We start from the raw sequence: 25,681 nt of genomic DNA on the forward strand, positions 1-25,681 counted from the left end.
TATTGACATCAAGTCAGGTTGCATGTGACAAGAAAAAAATGAAAAAATGTTTCCCTTAGTGCATGAGCATAGTGTATGGCACAGCTAGTGAGCGGAGCGCAAGCGAGCGAGGAGCGGAGCGGATGGAATTTTGTTTGAGCGCGGAGCGCTTTTTAATTCAGACCGGAGCGGCCGCTCTGTTCCGCTCCAATTTCGCTCTGGCGCCGCGAGTCTGAAGCATGCCCAAATCCACCTAGAACTCTCGTCTTCATAATGAAACTAAGACCGTTACATTTCAAAATGAAGACACTTGTCATAGTGATGTAACGGATTCGTTGCTGCAGCTAGGTGCAGAGGCCGCGGTCAGTGCCTAGCATTCAGAAACAGGAGCAGGGACGCAGGCCACGAAAACCGCACACTCTAGGCAGATCAAACGCACACACACACACACACTACACATACAGGGGTGGACGCAGCCCCCAAACAAAAAGGATCACACAAGAGGAAGACCTAAAAGGGTAACACACTACACTAAAACACGGGCATTAAAACAGTAAATAAAGACATTAACACACACAAACAACCCCTAGAGTTCTCCCCCGTATCCCAGAATGCATTGTCCCAGAGTCTGTAGCACATAGTCCAGCTTGCCGACGTTACAGTGAGTTCGTTGGGGATGAAGTCGCTAAATATTTTAGAAAGGAAACTGAAAGTCATAGGGCTTACAAGCGTACTATTCCTACAAAACAACTAGATACAAACAATGTAGAGCAAGAACAACTAGCCTATGTCGTGACACTGTTCCAGTGAGATTTATTTTGGAATTTAAGAAGACACATTTCGCGGAAACATGAGTGTGCTGCGGAGAGCAAAGGAAAATGTGAGTAATTTGAATCGCCTATGCTTTAAGTAAGGCTGAAGTTAAACTTGGGATGCTAAACCTGTAATATTTAGGCAATTAATCCCACTGATCCCTTTAGTTTGAGGCTTATGTGTATGTTGCCAAGCTTGTTCGTTGTTGCACTCTCGGTGTTGCATTAGGCTATCTATTACAATACATGTTCTATCAGTGACATTGCCGTTTCTCTTAGTTCTTTGGGATTTAAGTTTTCTAAGGTGACAATTCGGCTTGTAGATTATTTCTCCCTCTTTTAAATTGGAGCGAGCGTGGAGCGATTTCACTGGAGCGGGAGGATTTTTAAGTGGAGCGGGGAGCGAAATTGAGCGGAGTGGCCTGACGTGAATTTGAGCGGAGGAGCGGCCGAGTGAACAGCCACCTAAGCGAGGAGCGGGATATTCGCACCGCTCAGCTCCACTCACTAGCTCTGGTGTATGGCACTTGTGCTATTGCTTTATCTTATCATCATTCAAACTATATGAATAGTTTATAATCTATAATAATATTCTAGTTACAAAGAAAACTCTGTGGTCACATATTGTACTACTGAGGAACAATAATATGGCAGTGCTTAAAGGGACACCAGGCAACGTTTTCGTGTTAATTACTCATCTTCCTAAGTCGGTATATGGTTAAATGACTCGTTACAGGGCGAATGAAGACTCTCTCACGCCCGCCCCTACTGCCTGTAGGAAGAATATCCCGCTTGCAAGTTCAGTGTATCCTACCCGCCGGCTGAAGCAGGCAGGCTAACGAAAAGCTAGAGATTGTTGCAAATGTGTGTATAATGGCAGAGCCGGCGAAGAAGCAGCGAAAACCCTTGACAGAAGACACAAAGAAAAGGAAAAGAGCTTCAGACCGAGCGAGGGGGGGTTTCGTAGAGAAAAAGCATCAGGCTTGCCTGGTGTCCCTTTAATAAATATTTAACAATATTTATTTGTCATGTGACAACCTAATTGACTATTCGTGGTAATGTAGATCATTTTTATGTGAATGATGATAATCTGTGGGACTGATTCAGTAATTCAGTCCGGTAGTGTTAGTCTCCATAATATAAAAATTACAATCAATACAATACTCTAGACTGCGGATTCCACTCGATGATGCTTATGTCACATTTTCAATGAAGACACAAACTGTCTGCAATAGAGAAAACAAATAAGCATTTATCAAACTTTGTTATTACAGAGATGCTCAAAATTATTTATAAGATTTCAGACACTGCCCTGTTCCTAAGACCTAGATCGATACAGAAAACAACAATTAATAGATACAGTTGCAAAAGGCAATGTGCCTTCGCTGTTCACTTGTGATCTAACACATTTTAAAACTAAGAGTAAAACTAACTTAACAGGAAACAGGGACTAACCTTATAGAGTTGTTGTGTGTATGTGTGTGTGTGTGTTTATACGTGTCTCTGTGTGTAATAGTACGAATGCTAACTGTGTTTTCTTACTTAATGATGTCAGGAAGTCGAGGATCCCGGTAGATCCCATTATGCAGGTATCCAAGGGAACCCTCAAAAGGAACAAGCTTGACGAGTTCATTTGAGTTTCGGGAATTCCGTGCAATTTCAAACAGCTGTTTAAAAGGATATGACCACTGTTTTGTCATATAACTCAAATATACTGTGTCCTGCACATGATTCAAAAGCTGATTTACAATAATGTTATATGGTTCACCTAAGAAGTACTGAGATAACTGAGCATAAGCATTACTTAACAATGCACATTTCAAAGGTTTTTAAAAGATCTGTGTACAAGAGAAATCGTTTTCAAACGTATACATGCTTTTTAGACCTTATAGGCTGCTGTTTTGTGGGTTTAATTATGCAAAGAAATTAAGCTTAGTTTTTGGTAATTGATGGTAATGAGTGCTGAGTCTCAAAAAAATACATATAGTTGAGTGCAAAGGTTTGCATTCCCTTACTCTTTCGACATGGTGCTGACTAGGTGTGTGTGTCTGTGTCTTTTTGGGTGTGGGTGTGTGTGTGTGAAAGTGTGTCACAATGTGCATTATATTGATGTAGGATTTGTGATCTGTCTTGTTGTTTTGTTAGATGTTGTCATGTCTGTTGGATTTGAATTGTGCCCTGCTTAGGGACTGCAGATGTAAATTAGCCTAACTCTGGTAGCCTACAACGCATCAAATGGCAACATTTAGGTTAAAATTTGTAAATGGTCCCTAACAAATAAAACGAATAAAAATAAAATAATAATACAATTTAAAAAATAAATAAAAAGGTGTAGTTACCGATCCTATCTGTAGGGGCCTTTATGGGGATGCAAACTTTTGCACATGTATATTACATTATATATCTGAAGATAAACATGATGGTGCAGTATTATGACCGTGCAGGTGAGGGTTATTGTTGTAAATATGTGTACGGGCTGTCGTCCTAGTTATCAGTAGACTCTCCATTCGAGTTGGTCCCAGATGTGTAATTTTCTAATGAGGTGGTGAGTTCACAGACACCTGTGGGGTATACTACGAATATCGATTAGTGGGTTAGCGAGGTATGTTGCGCTCAAAGCCAGGGTATGCTGTGACACAAAAGTGGCTCTGTTTCAGCGTCGCTGTATCACCATGGTGTCTTATGCTGTCAACCAAACCTGGTCTTGAAATCTTGAAAAACAAAGTTCTCTCACATGTAGGATTCTGCCATATATCTTACAGGTGGAGCTCCGCCTCTACACACATTTTGGATATCGTATGCACTTTAATAGTGTTGTGCGTGCAAATATCCCACTATGGACGTGCATACCATACAACAACTGATGACAATTGATTTATTTGATGTTATAGGTTAGACACTAAAAATGACCGCACTGTAGATTACGCTATCGCTCGCAAATGCAGAAGTAATTGTTTTAAAATATAGGCGGCCTTGTGCATCTCCACATTTCACGATTGGCCAACAAAGCCTAGTTTGACAAATATATCACATAACCGCTATCGTAGTATCACTTAACTTATACCCCTGAGTCAAGGCTTTGTGAAGCCTCGATATGTCTAAGGTGGTTCGTAGTATACCCCACTGGTATGAAATAATGTAATGTGCTAACAATCAGGCAATCAGGGTAAGCACTGTTTCACAAGGCCTAGAAATTAAACCTAATGAAATATCATTATTTCTGTTTTTTGTTGTTTTTCTTGTTGTTTAACCTACCTCCATTAAAGGATAGCAAAATATTTAATGTGTGTTGGAGTGGACATCTGAAAGAAACTGACTGTACAAGGTTAAATGATTGCATACAATATTTATAGTGTTTATTATTGTTCCTTGGGTACATGATCTAAGTAAGACTGGTTAAGTAAGTTGCATTATGATAGATAATGTATTTTTTATAGCATATTCATGAATAATGGACAAGATCTGTTTGACGGAAATGTTGGACAAGATCTGTTTGACGGAAAACTAGTGGTTAAGTTGTACAACTATGTAAGTTATTATGATGTTGAAATTGAATGTGGATATTTTGTTGGTAGGCTGTTACTTGGTTTGATGCATATCTGAAGTATTCCCTCTTCTAAATAAATTCAACCAGGTCAAATATATTTCTGAACGTATGTTTGACAGAAATGTAAAACATGTTTCACCAAAACACCAAATTTCTGTGGTTCAAAATTCAAATTTCATTCATAAATGACATCACAATTATAACATATTACAGAATGTCCCAATGCAGACCTGCCAAACTTGAAACATTTTTGAGTAGCAAAAAATAAATTGCCTTCATGCATGCAGCCAAAAACAGACACATTTTGGATAGTGACCCATTATTAATGACATATATCCATCTACTGTAAATTTGATTGAATATGTTCTTGAAAATGCAAACTGAATCTACAGTAACTCTATAATTTTGACAATCTGTTTTAGATCCTATTAATCCTGACCTATTAAAACACTTTTTAAAACAATGTTGATAGGGGCTGAAATAATAAAATCACTTTGATGTTAAAATGTGTGGTTGCCACGCAAACATACGCACAGACTGCTAGTAGTCCAGCTTTCTGCACACAGTAACATATTGTGAATATAATGTGTTGATGTAGTGTAGTTTTAAAATGAAACTACAAAGTATGAATTGTATGAAAATGACTGAAAGATGTTTTTTGTGCCAGCAAATGGATTTTTACAATTCTTTTTCCAATTGTCAAGGTGCTGCGCTAAGTCTAGTCATTTAAAACAACATACAGTTATCCAACATAACCACATATTTTGAGATACACAGACATATATGTAAAATGTCAAGCTCTTTCCCTGATTGTAAAACTACCCATATATCATTGCTAATAATACATTTACTACAGTATATGCCTTGAAAACACATATCCATCCATCACAGCTCCTTTTATTGATATTACCTCCTGAGCCATGTGAAATGGCACAAGATGGTCATCTTCAGCATGAAGAATCAGTAGTGGAGACGTCATCTTCCTAACACTAGAGTGGGAGAGAGAGTGGAAGCTGTGTTTCAATAGCTGTATTAAATATGAACTCTTATGGGCACAACCTTATGTCTAATGACAAGAATATACAGTACATATCTTAGAATGATGTAGTGTACTTACTTTTCATCACTTGGGAAGACCACTTTGTTCTTTGACATGGGGTCCAGGAAAAGATATTCAAAATAGGGGAATCTCCGATAAAACTGAAAATAACCAGTTTTGTTTGACTAACTTTGAAAATTACATCAATCAAACAGAAAATATGTTATGCTCAGAATATATTCTCTGATAACAGGCATATGGTAAAAAAGAGGGAAAGAGAAATGAGCCACCTGAGAGATACATAGGCCACATGGTGTGATTAAAACAATATTTGAATTTGAGTTTGAAAAGGCATGGCGTACATGTTCTAATAATTTAAAATGTAATCCCTTACATTGATCAGTGTAATTGTATTCTGAATTACTGTATTTAAATACAGTTATTTTGTATTTAAAATACATAATCCGAAATACAAGTATTCAGTTACTTCCCAACAGTCCTAAAACCTGATAGACTCCATAGACAGTAGTGGGAACCGGATAGCTCAACAACCTCCTGTAGCTTCGTCTTTGTTACCCATGATTTCCTTTTAAAAGTTTTTTATATTACAAAAGAAGATATCAATAATGACAAGCCAGCTGGAACCTGCCATTCTTTCTCTCTCACTCGTGCACGCTCAAATGCGTAAAACATATGCTTCTAAGCCCAATTAGAGATAAAAAAATGTATGTGTCCTGAAAAAGAGATAACTACATGATTAAAATGTATGCATAGTAAAATATGTACCCAGGTAAATGGATGGAAGGCTCCTCCTTTGGGTACTTTTGAGAATGCTCCCTCTAGTATAACTCCATCAATAGTGGTGCCTGTGAGGAGAGTTATTTTTTCAGTAATCCAGTACAGTGATGATATTTCGCCTAAATACAGAGTCAGTCCCATTGAAATTGTGCCTCACTAAAAGTCAAGAGGAAGTAAACCAACATGGGGATCCTCCAACAACGTATCTACTGCTGCTGCTGCCCCATCCACACATTGTGGATCCACTCCACTTCACTACATAATAACCTGTATATTCAAACTGGATGCATTGCTGCATTTTTTCCCTTTTTGTCAAGGAAACACTTACGTGTTAACACATATTAAAGATTTTCTAAAACTAATATAACTAACTAATACAACTCTTAATACTAAGAGAGGTTACATTTACATTTAGTCGTTAGCTGATGCTTTTAACCAAAGTGACTTACTAGATAGATAGATAGATAGATAGATAGATAGATAGATAGATACATAGATAGATAGATAGATAGATAGATAGATAGATAGATAGATAGATACTTTATTGATCCCCAAGGGGAAATTCAAGAGTACTATTAGGGAACCATCAAGGTACAGTATCATAGACACGTTAGTGCAGTAAAAAGTAGCCTGCTACTTGCATAGAATCAAATGACAGTTCTAATGGAGTTAGCAGAGTTACTGTAGGTCAAGGGAGGCAGAATAGGCATGGTCCAGTGGTACAGTGTGTGCTATATTTAAGGCCTACACACACAGTCGGCGACGCAACGGCGACTTGTGGCAGGCGACCGGCAAAATGTAATAGAATTGAAATGAATGGGGCAACGCATATGGCAAGTGGAAGTTGAGTAGTTGGGAGTAGTCACGTCTCAACGTTGCTTGGCAACCATTCTGATAGAGGAAATATATTTCTTGGCGGAAGAATGATTATCTATGAATAAATTTGTTACATTGCTCATTGCTGTGCCTTCATTTTATGAAATCTTGCCAGATATGTAGAAAAGCAATAAGCCACTCGAGTCTGTATGTGGGCCTACCTTTGCTGTAAATAAATGTACATTCTTCCAACTGCCATTTTTGATGTTTACAGGCGTTACTACAGCCACTTTCGATTTCAAAACTATAGCGTCATCCTCTCTTGATGCTGATTGGGCAGGTAATCTGCCGATTGATGAAAATGTTAGTGAACTAATGGTGTTCCAGACTAGTATCTCCCTGAAAGGACATCTAGGTGTGTCCAGGCTCAAGCGCTACATCATAGAAATGATTAAGAATGCACAACCAGCGCATAATCAATGGAATAAAATCTGATGACAAAAACAAAAACAGATGACAAGTTTGGATTGCCTTGTGCATACAGTACGTGTGACAGAGCCAGGAGTCGTTCAATGGAGAAGTGCAATGGTCGGGAGGTAACATGTGCCTGTATGAGGACATTCAGGTAAGAGGGTGCCCAACCAGAGACTACTTTGTAGGCAAGCATTAGCGATTTGAATTTAATGTGGGCAGCTACAGGTAGCCAGTGGAGTTCACTTACAGTAAATGTTCTTATAGCTTCAAACCAGTGTTACTGGTTACTCTGTGGGAGGATTACTACATAATAACCTATAATTCAACTGCCTTCATAGCTACATTTATTCACTTTTGGCAACATTTGATACTTAACACACAAACTAATAAAGTATACTAAAAGAGTTTACCTTGTTCTTGTAGTCTCACTGCAGTGTTAGTGGCAACTCTGTGGGAGGATAATGTAATTTAGTAAACTATGCAATCTTGAATGAGATAAGTAGGCAGTAATGACTTCAACATTTCAATTCACTGAAATATGATGTTGTGGATTTTGTTGTGTATGTCAATAGGCATCCAGAAAACATGAGTGGTCAATGCTGAATAGTATAAATTAACAAATCCAGGACCAAATGTATATTGCCCATACACATAATTCTGAAAAACACTTTCTAATCACTTTAAACACTTTAATCTACTGCATATGAGGTTGATAACATAACATCACTCACCCTGTGCCCAGTGAATGTCCCCAGAATATCACCAGGCTACTCCCACTGCGTGCTTTTACCCACTGGTACACATAGAGGGCGTCAGTAGTCAGGCCTGCTTCAGTCGGTTCACCAGAGGAATCTCCAAAACCTACTCAGATGTCAAGACTGTTGTTAGTGGTCAAGTTGCTCTCAGACATACGTATGAAAACGTTGATGAGGCAAATGATGATCTGGCTATTCCTGGAAGTCAGGTTTTTCATAGCATGAATTGGAAGTAGCAAATTATGAAAATGCAAGCATAGCCTACAACATGGTGATGTAGCACAGACCTCTGTAGTCCAGTGATAAAACATGAAAGCCAGCAGCACTCAAAAGCTGCAATAAAATAAAAAGCATATTGTCAATACAATAATTAATGGTTTATAACAATCGTCTTGAAATAATAATACAAAAAAAATACTTACATTCACAACTCCAAGTCTGTGAGTGGCGCCTCTGCTCCCAAGAATTTATGACAGCACAGAAGTCAAGCACATTCTCAGAGTCAAATTTTATAGAAAACTGCACATACAAACTGACTTTGAATGACACATCCAATATTTCAAATAGTGGGTAGGCTACTTATGACTCTACTTTTAACGTATGTCTATCTTCTGTTATATTCAATACATGAACCTTGCCAGAACACTCACGACTCAGTGCAGCACCTCGTGCCCCCATTTCCATGCAGGTAGATGACTACTGGAGCTCCCATTTGTAAGGTCTGCTCGTACCATCCCAGATCCTTCCCCTGAGCTTCCTGCCAATGGGTGTCTGGAACTGTGTGCCTGATTACAACAAATTAGATTAAAAAAAATGGCCAGATGAATTTAAATTGTTTGCCTATATGAAGGAAGGAAGGAAGGAAATAAACTAGATGTACCGCAGAGTGGTACAAAATATGACCGCCGCCCAGTCCAGCACATTTTTTCTACAAAAATAAATCACGCTGAAAGGCCTATATGATTCTAACGGTCTCACTAAATTGCATTATCCACACTCAATTCTCACTGGTATCTGCTAGACAACAAGTACCAAAACATGATTAGTTCATAGATTTCACATGTAAAATTCATTTTATACAACCCCACCTCCATCTTGCTGTTCATAATTCTGAGAAATTCTTGAATTGTGTGCATGTGCATGTTTATGTTATGTGTGTGTGTGTGATTGTGTGTGTGTGCCTGTGTATGTGCCTGTGCATGCATGCGTACACATGTCTACTGTGTGAGTATGTGTCATACGTATGATTATTGTGAATGTATGTGTGTGCGTGTGTATCTGTTTGTGCACATGTGTGCACATGAAATGGGTTAACACAACCCCTGGAGGCAAACATCCGGAAAAAATTGGTCATCCTAGGCCCAGGAATCCTTATTGGTGTCCGTCACTAAATGTACACATAAATTATTTTATTGTAATGCCCCCCATGAACGAAAGTACACAAAACTTTGCATGCATTCGGAGGGTGTCATAATGATCCTACACTCTTAATTTCGTGCAGTTTTGACCATGTCAGCCAGAGATATTGTGATGAAAACACCTCACAACAACACCTAATTTTTACTTTTTTGTGTTTAACTAGGTGGCGCTTATACATGAAATGAGTAGTTATGGAATGGGTTGACATGGCCCCTTGAGATCAACATACAAAAAAAAATGGTCCTCCTAAACCTTACGGTTCTCGAGATATTCACAGAAAACTGTGTCTGCCCTACCCTCCTTTCGGGGGTCCAGTCCAGCGGGGGGGCTACAGATCAAAACGAAAAACGATGGTTCCATGCTATCCATGTGGGGTTACATGCCCACCAAGTTTCGTGTACCCCGGTCTTTCAGTGTCCTGGGAATCCTTGACGGAAATTTGGGCATGCGAAAAAGAAAAAAAAAATCTGACTAAACCTTCGCAGCACGGAGATCATAATAATGGAATAATGTACAGTCACAATGATTATAAAATGTGATCAGAAAGTGATTTAAGATTGAGAATAGACTAATAAGGATTTGGACATTAGCCATTCTTCAGGGCTCCAATTGCACCAATAAAGGCCATACTACAGTGTTCGATAGATAGGCCTATTGCTCAACACAAACTCAAAGCACATTAGGTGAATGTTCAGGTTGCTGCTGAATGCTCCAGCAATATGGCCCAATGTAGCCATTGCTCTGTAAATCATTGCCACTGATAATTAGTCCATTAAATAAATAGTTTACCATATTCCCAGACTTATGCCTTCCTCCGATGACAGGTAGAGGTTAACCGTGTGATTGAGGGAAAAGTCTGCTGGACGACTGAGATCGGTGAAGAAAGGAGCTGTAGATAAACATCAGTGAATGTTTAGCCATGCATGCATGCGTAGACCTTCTACACAGCCCCTAAAGCAGTGGTTCTCAAAGTGTGGGGAGGGCCACACTGGGGAATAGAGACATGACAGGTGGGGTGCAAGGAACAGGAAGAAATGTGTTATTTTGTGCCCATCTTTAATAATGCCTTTCTTTTTGACAAATGAGATCACAGATTCAAAACACACAATAAGAGTCATAAACAGGCCGACATATGAAAATAACATCTGATCCAGCGGACCAAGACAGGAAATGTGTAGGCTAATGTGGAACCAGGATGTGAGAAAAGTATTTTAGCTTGAAAATTCCCCACCTTCAAAATGGCGAATGACAGAATAGGTTTGAGAACCACTGCCCTAAAGGAACATGGTTGGAATTTATTCTTATCGAGATTAAGTTTTGCATTCCCTCGAAATAAGTTTTGAGTTCCCTCACAAGTTTTGCGTTCCTTCAAAAGCCAAAAGTATTGCGAGGGAATGCAAAATGATTGTGGGAACGCAAAAGGAGCTCTACAATTAAATTCCCACCATCGCCCATCGGATAATGAATTGTATAGGCCTACGCTAAGTGGCCATTCGCACACTACATGAATAGGCATTTTGCCTCGGTGCTATAACATAAGTGAAGTTAATCTTACTGTAAGTCATTTTGGGTAAACGCGTCTGCCAAATGAATAAATTAAAATGAATAAACTCACTCACCAACATAAGAGAACATTGGATGGCTCAGGATTCCAGGGAAAAGTCGCTGTGCAAAAGGTATGCACAAGTACAGAATACTAATAGCCACCACAATTTGCACACATACCCTAGTGCACCTTTTAGACCTCGAAGACTGCCTTAACAATTTAGGGAATAGTAAAGGATAAGAGAAAGTGTCAAACTGAGTGACTGTTCTGTCATGCCTTATTTAGTAAGCTAACGTATTCATTTGTAGCCTACTTGAAGGCTACAGCATGTCAAAAACTGGTGCGCGCTCACTGCGCATGGTTAACGTAGCCTACCTTTCTTGCACTTTAACATGGCTTGTTTCCTGGTGAACTGCACTTGATTTGTCGGATCGTTTTCGCATGTTGGTAACTTTTGTAGGAGATCAATAATAGATAAGTTAGGCTAGTTGTAGCATGCTGTTGCGTTTGTTTTGAGGAAGTCCGTCGGTGGTGGGCAGTCAACGTTTTCTGTTCTGCTAGGACAAAGTTCACATGTTCGTGTTTGGACCACGGTCAGATCAGATCCACTTAAGTCTTGCGCAAGTGTAGGGTCAGTCTACAACGAAACACGTTTGTAAACTCCAGAGATTTACAGACCTGTCAAGCATTAACATAGCATTAGGCCTATAATGAGTGATATGGTTGTAAAAAAGCACTGAGTGTTTGTTTGAATAGCCTACTGTGCTCAAAGCAGTCCCTAAACGAGAGGCAACTTCCTCATTTAGGCCTACCCTTCCTGTGAACTAGATGTACCGCATAGCGGTACAAAATATGACCGCCGCTCAGTCCTGTACATCCGATCCGCGAAAATAAATCACACTTCAATTTGTCTCCATATTTTACTCCATCCTCCACTCTTGAAACTTTTGTGTATGCTTGTTTGGCATGCCTGAGTGTGTGTGTGCGGCTGCACAGAAAGTAGCCTACTGGTGCTGAAAAGGTGAATAGATTGTAGAATAGCCAAAGAAGATGTAGCATTGTTATAAAACCTTTAAAATCTCTAAACAATCACAAGTAGGGCAGTTCATCACAGTTCATCCATTGCAACTGGATTGATGAAAGGTCACTTACACCTGTAGGCTACATTGTATTTGGGAAAAGCAAAAGGTATCAGCATAATGTTATTTATTTATTTATTTATTTATTTATTTTTTATGTATTTATAAACAAAAACATCTCTGTCAGTTCCATGCCGTTTTCAACAGCTATCAAAAACAAAGGTCATTTTTGGATGGATGGATGGATTTTTTGTGAATATTTCTTCTTCTACATAAGATTTTAGTCATCTTTAGTTCATGTAATACTTTTATTGTCAATGCACAAATTAAGTAACAGTAGTCTGAAACGTTATTGTTAATGCACAAATTAAGTAACAGTAGTCTGAAACGAAATGCTGTTTTACATCTAACCAGTGGTGCAAATAACTGACATGTCCAAATGGGCCTTGATGAAATCTGCGTTAAGCTAGACTGTTCATACACATTTTAACGGGCCAAAGTTGAAGAGCTTTTGTCCGTTATTGTTAGTTACAAATATAGGCTGATTCATGTTCCCTTGCATTGTGTAACTGAGGTCCATGGCTAGTCTGGCTTTCATCAGACCAAGCTCAATCTTTTAAGAAATCAAAAAAAAAAATAGCGGGCAGATCAGGCTGGGTTCACCCAGCCTAGTCCATAGGCACCCGATATTGTTTAATTTTCAGATTGAGATATACACGCTCTGGCTATTCTAAATGCAAAAATGCATTAGGGAGTTATGACAAAACTGTAACTAACAAACTAGATCCTAATAGAAAGCTGTTAGCTTCCCTAAGCTACAGGTAGGATTATAAGGTAGGCCTATTTACAACATAAATTGTCAATAGGCTATGCTGGCGACACAAATAAAATCTCCTTTGGAAACCAATGGCTTACGACTTACAGTATCAAGCGGACTTAAACTGCCATATCGTTGGCGAAAAAGTTGTAATAACATTCCGCGCAGCTCCATGAGTCAAGGAAAGCGCGAATGAAGTAGCCACTTCTAAATGGGACCCACTACACATAGCTTAAGGTGTGTTGCTAAAAGCAGCCATAATGAAATGAAGGTGTCATTGTTTGGATACTTCACACACACGTGCTTTTTAATTTCACAGACTACAACTACCAAGCTGTAATCAAAGCACATCGATTCCCCTCTCACACCCTGCACGCACTTAAAACTAAATAAACAGGCGTCTCAGTCTCCCGCGCATGTATAGGCAAAACTGTATCAGACCCGGTGTAGCGTTGGTAAATCTTCCATTGCACAGAATGATTTTGTAGCACGTGCAATAAATGACAGTCGAAAGATACAAACAGTGCTGCTATCAATTTGCTTGGTATAACCGCATTTATAGTTTTCTACAAATGCAATCAATCAAATGGGCCTCTACCACTCAACCAACGCTAACGGTAACATTACCTAGGTCCTTATTGATATTACAAGATTAACGCCTGCGCAGTAAAACCAAGCATGTCCGATAAACATCCTCAGATTTATTTAAAACTTCAAGAAGAAATGGGAATTAAACTTCATGTGAACATCGTCCTGTCCTTATTAGATGTTAAGCTGCGGTAAATTACAGTCCTTGTAGGAAGTGTCCATTGTTTTCCCCAACCCACTTTTTAACTTCCAACAAAATTACGTCTCACTGCAACGATCGCCATCTAGTGGACAAACGACTACTTATCGCCAATACTGAAAATGCAGCCATGATGATGATGATGAATATTTATTTTGGCTTTCTTTTGATCCTACTGAATTTGTAATTATGTATCGGCCGTTCTAATACCGATAGTATGTGGGTGCCTGTGTGTGTGCATGTTTATATGTGTGCACCGCCATTTACAGGCCAATGAGTGTACAGTCACTAAATGTACACATAACCTAATTTTTTTAGACCCCCATGGATGAAATTCTCACGAAACTTGGCATACCCCCAGACCCCAAGAGAATGCCAGGTCAATCATACACATAAAATTTGGTGCAGTTCTGAACATCTTAACTGAAGATAGGGGGCGATTAAAGCAGAATAATATTGCATTTTCATTTTTTTACCGGGGGTGCAAATCACAAATGAGTGATTATGAGCCAGGTTTATGTCGGCCCTTGAGACCAACATACCATAAAAGAGAACTGTGTCTGCCCACAGAGAACTGTGTCTGCCCTACACTCCTTTCGGGGGTCCAGTCCAGCGGGGGCTGCAGATCAAAACGAAAAATAGCGGTTCCATGCTATCCATGTGGGGGTACATGCCCACCAAGTTTTGTGTACCCGGTCTTTCAGTGTCCCGGAATCCTTGTTGGTGTATACGTCACTAAATGTACACATACGTTATTTTATTGTAGGGCCCCCATTGACCGAAAGTACACAAAACTTGGCATGCATTCGGAGGGTGTCATAATGATCCTACACTTTTAATTTCGTGCAGTTTTGACCTTGTCAGCCAGAGATATTGTGATGAAAACACCTAATTTTTTTTTTTTTTTTTTTTAACTAGGTGGCGCTATACATGAAATAAGTGGTAATGGGATGGGTTGACATGCCCCCTTAAGACCAACATGCAAAAAAAAAGGTGGACCTCCTAGGCCCTACGGTTCTCGAGATATTCACAGAAAACTGTCTCCGGCCACCTACAGGCCAGTTGGTGTATAGTAACATAAATTAATTTATTGTGTGGCCCCCCATGAACGGAATTCCACAAAACTTGGCGTGCATACAGAGGGTGTCATAATGATCCTACACTTCCAATTTCGTGCAGTTTGACTATGTTAGGTCACAGATTCCTACAATTACAACACCTCATTTTTACTTTTTGTGTTTAACTAGGTGGCGCTATACATGAAATTAGTGGTTATGGAATGGGTTGACATGGCCCCTTGAGATCAACAACAAAAAAAAGGTGGTCCCTCCTAAACCTTACGGTTCTCGAGATATTCACAGAAAACTGTGTCTGCCCTACCCTCCTTTCGGGGGGTGCAGTCCAGCGTGGGGGCTACAGATCAAAACGAAAAACGATGGTTCCATGCTATCCATGTGGGGTTACATGCCCACCAAGTTTTATTCTACCCCGGTCTTTCAGTGTCCCGGAATCATTGACGGAAATTTGGAAATCTTTGAAAAGAAAAAAAAAAAAGAAAAAAAAAAAAATCTGACTAAACCTATATGACCGCCGCTTCGCTGCGCGGCGGTCATAATAATCGTGCCGTTTTTTTTTTTAAAGAACTAGGCCTGTAGCCCACCCATCATAGGCGCCGGAAGCACAGTGGCCAGGGGGCCAATGGCCCCTCCACTTTTGGCTCAAAATATATTTTAATAAACAAAATCATTCACGAAAAAAAAAAAAAAAAAAAAAAAAAAAACGTCCGCGCAAAAAACGGAGAGGTGTTAACCATTATAGCGGTAGTAGCCCGCATCTAATATAGCCTAGAGCTATTTGTGCAGCGTCACTGTTGCAAAACCTTAAGCTTTCTGCCCATGGGTCAAAACCGATGAGCAAAACACCAGCAGAGCTCCCAGGCTACACCCCCAGGGAGCAGACAGCGCTCCACTCTGGGATGTTCATTCTCAATCAATGCAACATGGAGAGATGGATTTGAAATGTAGCAGAATCTAATAACATTTTAGTCTGGTTTGTTCACCATTAATAAAGGCTAATGACAATTACTGAAGTTATGAATCTGTTGGATAACCACATTTAGCCTATTGTGCGACATGAGATTCAATTAATATCATGCGCAACGTGATATATCCGAAACATGTAAGCTACCAAGCCTTCGCAAGGTTTGTATGATAGCCTATCACTTAAGATTACCAGCAATGTTCAAATAGACCAGGTTAACCTATTTCACTTCTGTGTCCCCGTTTACCAAACCACATTTGCTGATACGAACTTCTGCTGACAAAAATGAGGCTGCATTACGTGTGGACATATAATGAATGCAGTTTAAGGCTGATTTATGCTTCTTAATTTCTCATTCTCGCGTTCTCCTTTACAGCAACAAGACACCATTTCTCAAACTCTAGCCTCGCCCTTTACTCGTTGTCTTTTTCCCCTTTTCAAAAAGTGTGATATTCATATTCAAGTCATTCGCGTTCTGTCTCCCTGTACTTTTGAGACTCCTCTGCAACTCCAGCTGAGGGGCAGTGGTTGTTATTAGCCTATAGTAAAATGTGAACAATTATCGATGATATATGATAATACTGCTATGATGATACTGCTTTTATTGCAAAACTGAGAATTGGGCTATTAATCGGTTACAAGGTGCTGTCATCTATCCGAAACATCTTGGGTGGGTATTGCAATGTTCAAATAAAGCATGTTAACCTATTTAATTTAATTCACTAGTGCGCCTTGTGTGATATCACTCAAGTCTTGCTTTAGTTAATTAGCAAATTACTACCAGAAGCCAAAAATCTGACTCTAGCTCAAAAATGTAGTCATGTAGGCTACTTTCTAAATATTCAACATCGGAAGCAGCTGCAATTGTAACAGGACCAGTGGCGTGCAGGTGCTCAGGAGGGGGAGGGGGCACTTTTTAGCGCACGTGGAACACTTAATTATAAAAAACATTACACGCACATGTTGAATGAAATTTGACTTGTGCTGCAATTAGTAAATCAATATACAATTAAGACAATAAAGAGACCAAAATGTGTTAATTTATGTTGCCTAACAAAACCTATGCAACAGAAAACGTTCGTCTTAACACATAGATTTGCAATTGCAAACTCTACCGAAATTATTTGTAGCCTATGTGGTCGTCCTCATGTTATCTGTCATTGACTTGGGCTACAGCGTAAAACTTTAGGTGACCAGTCGGCTAAAAATGCTTAGTTGTTTGATGCTGTATGACACATTTTACTGCACAACAAAATTATTACACGTTGGGCTTAGAGGGCAAACTGTACGATTTTACTTGATCTGTAAGACAATAAACAGACCAAAAAGTACGAGAAGGAGTTATAGTGGGCTACTGACTGTTGTCATTACATGAATGCAGATGGGCATTTTTCACAGGTAATGGGGAACTTCCCGTTTCTTCTGTCACAAATGAATGTGTTACCACATGTTGCCTAACAAAACATATACAACAGAAAACGTTCTTCTTAACACATAAATTTGCAAAATCTACCGAAATTATTTGTATGTGGTCGTCACGTTATCTGTCATTGATTTGGGCTACAGCGTAAAACTTTATCTAGCTTCATCTAACTAGTTTATCAGGTGACCAGTCGGCAAAAATGCTTGTTTGGTGCTGAATGAGACATTTTACTGCACAACAAAATTATTACATGTTGGCCTTAGAGGGCAAACTGTAAGATTTTGCTTGATCTGTATGTTACCTGGCTGATGGGGCACGGGAGAAGCAGCCTGCTATCTGAAGACGCTTACTGAACTGCTATGGTGCTGCGCATCTGGCGTGCCCTGCGCGCGACCGCGCGAGTTCACGTGACAAAGGAAGAGAGATAGGCTGGTCGGGTGTGCGCAAGGAGGTGGCTCATTTCTTGCACATTACTCTACACATTACTCGCTACTGAAAAAAATGTAATCTATTGCATAACTTCTTTACTTTCTATGGGGATTAACACCTTATTAGGCTACTTTTGCATTACTGCGTTGAAATGTTTCTATGGACATTGTTATATCGTCCCCTTTTATTTATTATTTAATTAATGACAGTTGTGAAACATTAGGTAGCTAGCCTGGCGAGCCAGACCCACATTAAAATGTAGGGTCTGGGCACTCACCGTTCGCAGTGCTCAGTCCGAGGGGCGGGATAAACAGTTGTCTTTCAAATTCCCTCTGCACGCAATAGGACGCAATAGGATATTTGTTTTCAAGTAGCAGGGAATTCAAGCCAAACCTTTGCAACTCTGCCATCAATCATTATGTTAAGCCCACCAAACGACTCTATACACGATTTCAATGGCCTGATTAAGTTTCGATGGAGCTCACAAGCCAACGGAGAGTTGCTAGACTAGCCCTGGCAGCGCGCTAGGGGCGAGTCTAGATTTCTAGGCTATTAGGTAGCATAATCTAGTCCAAACCAGGTTGCGCTGTAGGCCTACCAGGCATTTCTTATAGCTAATCTGCCTTCAAAAGTTAATGAACACGGCACTAGCTAGTGCTTTTAAAAATTGTGCCAATTCGAATTGCTTTATGGAAGCGTTGCTGCCCAGCTCGCGCACACTCCTTCACAAAGTTGAACGCACACAACTTGCAAAACATTGAACTGCTTTGAGTGAAGTGCGCTTGCGAGTTGCGTTCCTTCGGTCATTAACAGCCTACTAGATGCTCTTCTTCACACTGAAAACAGTGCAGTCCCAATTGTAACACCCTGATATTTTTTTGGAATCAATTCGTGGTGTGATTGACAGTCATTAGCTAGGTAGTTGTGCACTCCGCTCAGCTCCGGTGTTTTCCGCTCAGTAGTAAGGTAACAAATAGCCTACTCCGCTGAGTTTTGTTTTTTTGCCAATATTCTTGTCGCCCTCCCAGAATTCTGAATATCTTTGCTCGCACACTGTACTGCAATGTGGACGTGTTACACCAAACTCTGCTCAGCTACGAGTAGCCTAGAGAGAAAGAATCTCCTGTGTGTAAATTCACTCCAAGTTTTGGCCTACCCCATAAACTGCATGACAGTAGGCTATTTCTATTTATCTGTAAAATTACCGCATGCGTTTGCTCAACTTTATGAAGCAGAATTACGCAGGCTATTAGGAACGCACACATTTTGTTTGCGCAAGAAAGACAAAATACAGTGTAGGGGATTATTATCTGGCCCCTGCACTTTGAAACTCGTTCCGGCGCCCCTGCCACCCATGCAATTTGTCCGTTTGTTTTACTATTGTTGCCCACATCCTTTTCGACTAATTGTCCACTTCGATGCTAAGCTTTTTTTTTTTTAAATGTAAAGGATGAATAGTCGTTAGTCTACTTTAAAGACTGTAGACTGTGTATGTAGGTTTGGCCTGTAGGACGCGGTGTATATTGTCCAAAGTTCATGGTGTATAGCAGCCTTTTAGATTTTAACAAAGTGCAAGTCAGATTCAAAGGAGACAAAAGAAAACGAAACAAACAATAACAAATAAAGATAAAATGAATAAAACATAGGCTAAATACATTCTAAAAATGAGGGATTTCAATCAATTAAAAACATAGGCCTACTCTGTGATTAATTAATCTAAATTAATCGCATGCATCCATTTTTGCTATGAACATATCTTAAAAACAAGTTTGGCAGATCAATGAACAACCAAACCAACATTATAGACTTTAAAGTTCAATGTGTCTCTTTTTTATTATAATTTTCCCTTTGGGTCAGGCATCAGCATAAGTTACCACTCACTGTCAATGACATGTGCAGAGTAGGCTACCCTAACACCAAGGTAATGTGGAATACCACCTATGATTTAGCCTTTTTTTGGCCATTCAAACATTTTTACAAGATTTTTATTTGCATAATTACTAGGTTGTTGCCTTTTCTATCCAGTAGGTGGCAGTCCAAGATAAGAAATAGCAGTTCAAGAAACTAAACTAAATATGGGATGCTCCACTTCCCCCATCCTCTTCGTGGCAGCGTTTTAGGTCATCCTGGGGTAGAGGTGGATTTTGTCGTTCGTTCTCATGACACAGTTTGCATCGTTCAGTTCGCCAAGATGATTCGTTCTGAATCGTTCGTTCGTTCAGTCGCATTTCCGGTAGCCTACAACGTAGTTCAGTGGTGAATCATGGAATGCAGGTTAACAGCTCCTCGTTTGTGCAAACGGTCAACACAACACTGTAATTGTAGCGGCAAATATATAGCTGCAACTTCATGATTATGTGTACTTTTAGACAAAACAGCTGTCGCTAATGTGTTCATTCACCTTGACATTAAATTGACATATTGAAGGTAAATAGAGTAGACTACGGCTAGATCAGTAGATCAGATCAGATCATTAATGTGTTCATTCATAAAGGAACAAAGACCCAGTAGGCTATGCCGACAAACATGTTTAAAGGCTTGGCAGAAAGATTATATTGATGAAAAGGAGCCATAATCACTCTGCTTCTAGCCAAGAACGAGTGACTGACTTAACGAGAACGACAGACCGAAGTGAAACAGGTGGGGGGGTCTTGGCGTGAGAACGAACGAACAAAGACAGATTGAAGAGACATTTATTAACCTGGCACGACACAGAAAATGCAAAGACAGCATGCATTTACCATTAGACAGATATTTAAATGTAACTGCCAATATTGAAATGCAAAATGGAATTGTTAATGTAAACCATTATCGTTATTTTTTATCGTATGCTCTCCCACTAGTCTCATGTACTCATGTACCATGTACTTCCCACAACTTCAATATTTGACAACATATCATGAATGGTACTTCAAATAGGTGTTATTTTAAATAGATTGCTGATGGGCTATACATCTTGGTGAACGTCTGTTCACAACTTCTTGCCATTATCGTGAAGCGTGTATCTCGCGGTTATGGAAATATAATGCAATATGCCATTTTTTATAGTTAGAACAATATGTGTTCCTAATTATATCATGTTTCTATAGTGTAACATGTTATTTCACTGTGTCTTTACGTGGGTGTGCCCTTCATGGCCCACAGGCCTTCAGTCTCCACAGGTTAACATGGCAAAACTCGAAAAGCTTGTCAGACCTCCCGTGCCTAGTGACGGATTGCTAAGCCACGATTGGCCTGTGGCGGTTTTCGGGTGTGGCTTAGCGAAGGGTGAATTGTCTCGTGGCTTAACGGCAGTGCGTCAGTGCACTACGCGCTTGGCCGGAGTTCACATCCTATCTCTTCTTTTTACCTCTGAGTAAGAGCAGGCCTACGAGACACAACAATAGGTTTTGACCATACATATTTATGTATATAGTTATTCTACATCGAGAGACCATAGGTACAAGACATCAGTCAAAAACAATTGAATCTACGTGTCACACTAGTTCACCTGTAGGTAGCGAGAAGCAAGAGGACAATCTCACATCATAAGAAAATCTAACTTACAACATTGGGATAACAAGTCATCTGCTTTAGCCACTACACCATTTATCACTGCTGTTGTAAGAGTCTTTGAAGATTATAATACTAAAAGCAAGGCAACTCGAATTAACATAAATAGCAAGAATGAGCCAAGTAGGGTAGTCAGTGTCTTAATCAAAATTAAAGGAATACGCCACCCCTAGGTGAAATTGGGTCACTACCCGCAGTCCCTTAACCTGACCCTCGCCAGATGAATTTCGTTCCGCTTAGCTCCGCCTAGCTTCACTCACATCCATCTGGGACCTCTTCCATTGAGAGTGATTTTTGCAACCGACTTTATGGTTCAGCCAATCAGGACGCAGGGCGGGAGTTTCATAGATGTGACGTAGTGGAGAAGCGACCGTGAGACTGTTATCAGCGTCACGGGTTGGCTTCGATGTGAGTGGTTGAAGTAGCACGTCAATAGATGACGGACAAGTGGCTTATTCAATCATATGCAAGCATTTTTTGATTAGGCCCAGCCTTCTGAAACATTATTCCAATGGATCGGTTCCAGATGGATGAGTGGAGCTAGGCGGAGCAAAATTCATCTGGCAAGGGTCAGGTTAGCAGTCCCTAGAGTTGGATGAGTAAGCCAATACGTTTTATAGCCGACCCAGCCATTGTCCTAATCTAGAAACGGCCCGGTTAGCTTTAGCTTAGCGTAGTCGCTGTAATCCGGTGATATCAGATAGCATGTCATTGCAAAAGTGAATCAAATAACTCAAGATTTTTAATAATTATTTCTCGTAACCTGTACATTCACATCGAGTACAAATATCAATGCAAATTAACACGAAGGGATTTACTAGACCAGTGTTTCTCAAACTTTTTTTCTGGGGACCCACTTTTTAAAAATGACAGACTATCGCGACCCAACTCGTGACTGTGTTAGTTAACAAACTAGATCCTTATAGAAAGCTGTTAGCTTTCCTAAGCTATATAAGGTATAAGGAACCAATGAGCTAGACAACAAATTTCCCATTATGTTATTGTGTAGCTAAGTACCCTGTGAGTGAGACAGCTATAAGTAAGTGTCTTGAGAGTGAGACAGTTGTCTGCGTGACTTTCTGAGTCACTGCTTAGAGCAGTGGTTCTCAAACGTTTTCTTTCATTCCCCACTTTGATCAAGGGGGCATTCTCGAGCCCCACCTGTCCCTCATCGCTCTAAGGGCCTGTCCACACAGACACTTTTTAGGTTAAACGCAGAGGTTTTGCTTCGTCTTGGCCGAGCGTCCAAACGAATCCTGTAAACGCACTGCCCGAAACCGCACTTTTCTGAAACCTGGTCCCAGAGTGGAGAAATCTGAAACCATAGCCCGTTTGAGTTCGTTTAGACAGCTTAAACCGCACATCCTGCTTGCGTGATCGATGATGTCATCGCCACACCTCAGCTGCCCTGGACTTGCACTTATAGTATTGCCTAACAATACTAGTTTTCATTACATGACATTACCTACGATTACACTCCGTTAAGATAAATATCACAACTGATGCTGCGCAGCGCTGATAGCTTATGACTTGGTGGATTGAACACTGTTTTTCCCGGTGTTTTTTATGCATTCTAGCTACTGTCAGTGACACGAGAGAACTTGAGAGAAAGTGCGGTGTAAGTTTAGGCTACATTAATTTGTGCGTAGTGCCAGTGTCAATCATTTATTTTACATGTCTTACAACATATATACATGCATTCAGTCGAGTGAAATCAGATATAAGCATACAAAGACGCTTAGAACTCACGTTAAGCCGATGGTAGCACACTGAATGCGAATGCACGATTTGATGCAGGCAAAAGTATTGACTGTTACTAACGAAGGTTTTATAGCAATATTATAAATGTGGCGACAGAATAGCCTAGAACTTGGGTAAGCTTTGCGTTTAGTAGCCTAATTGCGGTGATAGCCAAAACTAATGTGAATCACGGACTATCCTACAACCAAAGAAAGTAAAGGTGATTAGTAGGCCTACCTGCGTTAGCCAAATAAAGGACGGGACTGCACCCTTCACAAACCGTAAAATAAATACACGGTTCCAGGGAAGACGGAGGAAAAAAAGATCGGTTTGGTACGTGTGGACTAGGCCTAAAAATGTGGTAGGTCAAGCTTAAAATTGTAAAAATGTATTGAAAAATGACAAGTTCTAAATATATCCTCTTCAACAGAGTTAAAATCAGCTGGTGCTGCAGATATAATAATAAATAAATAAATACATAATAATACACATATTTCTGTTTTCCAGCAACATATTAGGAAGCATAGGCCATTTTACAGCATTGTACAATATTCAATGAAATACCAACATGCTGCATTAAATGGATCCATAGTCCATTCATAAAGAGCACTGCTGGTTGGGAAATATTTTTGAAATAAACTTTGCAGGGATGTGATGTAGGCCTACTGTTTAATACATGGGAATCACAAGAGGCTCCCGAATCACACCGCTGCCAGGCGCAAAGACATCACGCAGCATCTGTAAACCCTCAACTTCCGGCAATACACCAGCGTGACTACTAAGTTCTCTGCTACTAGGCTGACACTGACAGGTGGGCTTTCTCTAAGAGTTCTAGTGGCGATGAATATGGAAGATTACACGAAAGACGAAGATGATGACTTCGACTACCAAGATCCAAGACCCTACCTTTTCGAATCGGAGTTCACTGAAGAGGAGTTGCGAGCTTTGGATCTGGGAAGAGAGGACGTTGCGACTAGTCAAGGCGAGTCGGATGAGAGAACGAGAGCAAACACGAACTGGTGGTGTGAGTGTGGAGTGTGTGTGCCAACCCATGCCGACTGAAATGGAGTGTTTATGCTGTGCAGAGTGGGATAAAATACTATGAAGGTATATTGGGTGCAAAGGTGGCGAGCACATTTAACTGCAGATTTTGCATGTGCACACTCATAAATCAAGTCATAAATGTCCTTTTTACAGGTAATAAAAAATCCTTTTTACAGGTACACAAATCCTATCCTGTGAGTCACAACTTTCAAGAGTCATGCACTCGACACTTTTGCGCCAATCGTTGCAGCGCAGTTGGTGCGAAACACATTTGCACATCCGTGTTTCATAATCTGAGAACATGCACAACATTTGTGCATTTGTAAACCCAAATGTGAACTAATGCATCTGAAGTTGTGCATCTGTGAAATAATTTCTCATTAATAAAATTCTACAGATCGCTTTGATTTTCTTGCACGACTACAAGTCAATTGATACAAGTGCTCGAATTTGCTTCTACGAGTGACGATACTTTTGCTCCTGACGATACTTTTGCTCCTGGCTCCAGGTGATATAATAGGAGCAAAAAGATTTGTATCTGTGCACGTCGACCGAATCGATCGAGAAAACAAGGCGGCCGGATCTGGATTCTGGACCGCGCTCAGACTACCATTGCCTGCTCATAAAGTAAGTAACATGATAACTAGATGTACCGCATAGCGGTACAAAATATGACCGCCGCTCAGTCCTGTACATCCGTTCCGCGAAAATAAATCACACTTCAATTTGTCTCCATATTTTACTCCATCCCCCACTCTTGAAACTTTTGTGTATGCTTGTTTGGCATGCCTGAGTGTGTGTGTGCGGGTTTAAAGGTTCATTGTTATAAAACCTTTAAAATCTCTAAACAATCACAAGTAGGGCAGTTCATCACAGTTCATCCATTGCAACTGGATTGATGAAAGGTCACTTACACCTGTAGGCTACATTGTATTTGGGAAAAGCAAAAGGTATCAGCATAATGTTATTTATTTATTTATTTTTTATGTATTTATAAACAAAAACATCTCTGTCAGTTCCATGCCGTTTTCAACAGCTATCAAAAACAAAGGTCATTTTTGGATGGGTGGATTTTTTGTGAATGTTTCTTCTTCTACATAAGATTTTAGTCATCTTTAATTGTAATACTTTATTGTCAATGCACAAATTAAGTAACAGTAGTCTGAAACGTTATTGTTAATGCACAAATTAAGTAACAGTAGCCTAGTCTGAAACGAAATGCTGTTTTACATCTAACCAGTGGTGCAAATAACTGACATGTCCAAATGGGCCTTGATGAAATGCGTCGCTAGACTGTTCATACACATTTTAACGGGCCAAAGTTGAAGAGCTTTTGTCCGTTATTGTTCGTGCAAATATAGGCTGATTCATGTTCCCTTGCATTGTTTAACTGAGGTCCATGGCTAGTCTGGCTTTCATCAGACCAAGCTCAATCTTTTAAGAAATCAAAAAATAAATAGCGGGCAGATCAGGCTGGGTTCACCCAGCCTAGTCCATAGGCACCCTATATTGTTTAATTTTCCGATTGAGATATACACGCCTGGCTATTCTAAATGCAAAAATGCATCAGGGAGTTATGACAAAA

The 25,681-nt window shown here is 40.0% G+C and overlaps 1 protein-coding gene across 6 annotated transcripts; it reads right to left on the minus strand.

Moving 5' to 3' along the window:
- Positions 1 to 1,774: 1,774 nt before the first annotated feature.
- LOC125299808 (lysophosphatidylserine lipase ABHD12-like) lies at positions 1,775 to 24,096 on the minus strand. 6 transcript variants are annotated; one of them, XM_048251265.1, is made up of 13 exons: positions 11,561 to 11,972; positions 11,259 to 11,395; positions 10,429 to 10,528; positions 8,871 to 9,005; positions 8,643 to 8,673; positions 8,508 to 8,553; positions 8,197 to 8,326; positions 7,876 to 7,913; positions 6,164 to 6,243; positions 5,456 to 5,538; positions 5,249 to 5,327; positions 2,334 to 2,458; positions 1,775 to 2,017 (listed from the first exon to the last, which is right to left on the minus strand). In XM_048251265.1, the coding sequence occupies exons 1-13, from the start codon at positions 11,626 to 11,628 to the stop codon at positions 1,990 to 1,992; spliced, it is 1,080 nt and encodes a 359-aa protein (XP_048107222.1). In that variant the 5' UTR covers positions 11,629 to 11,972; the 3' UTR covers positions 1,775 to 1,989. The 6 variants fall into 6 exon arrangements, with proteins under 6 accessions (XP_048107222.1, XP_048107224.1, XP_048107226.1 ...); XM_048251267.1 differs by having other exon boundaries at positions 11,259 to 11,391; positions 11,561 to 11,633; XM_048251269.1 differs by lacking the exons at positions 11,259 to 11,395; positions 11,561 to 11,972 and adding an exon at positions 23,959 to 24,096.
- Positions 24,097 to 25,681: the final 1,585 nt, after the last annotated feature.

The sequence above is a fragment of the Alosa alosa genome, chromosome 8 (assembly GCF_017589495.1).
Source record: "Alosa alosa isolate M-15738 ecotype Scorff River chromosome 8, AALO_Geno_1.1, whole genome shotgun sequence".
NCBI classification, from domain to species: domain Eukaryota; kingdom Metazoa; phylum Chordata; class Actinopteri; order Clupeiformes; family Clupeidae; genus Alosa; species Alosa alosa.

What these genes read in the sequence shown, in the direction of transcription:
- LOC125299808 (XM_048251265.1), bottom strand. Translation starts at nt 11,628, where the DNA reads ATGCGAAAACGATCCGACAAATCAAGTGCAGTTCACCAGGAAACAAGC. An exon ending in GGACATTCACTGGGCACAGG is followed by an intron (nt 7,914 to 8,196) that starts GTGAGTGATGTT and finishes ATCCTCCCACAG; the next exon opens with AGTTGCCACTAACACTGCAG. An exon ending in GTCTTCCCAAGTGATGAAAA is followed by an intron (nt 5,328 to 5,455) that starts GTAAGTACACTA and finishes CTCCCACTCTAG; the next exon opens with TGTTAGGAAGATGACGTCTC.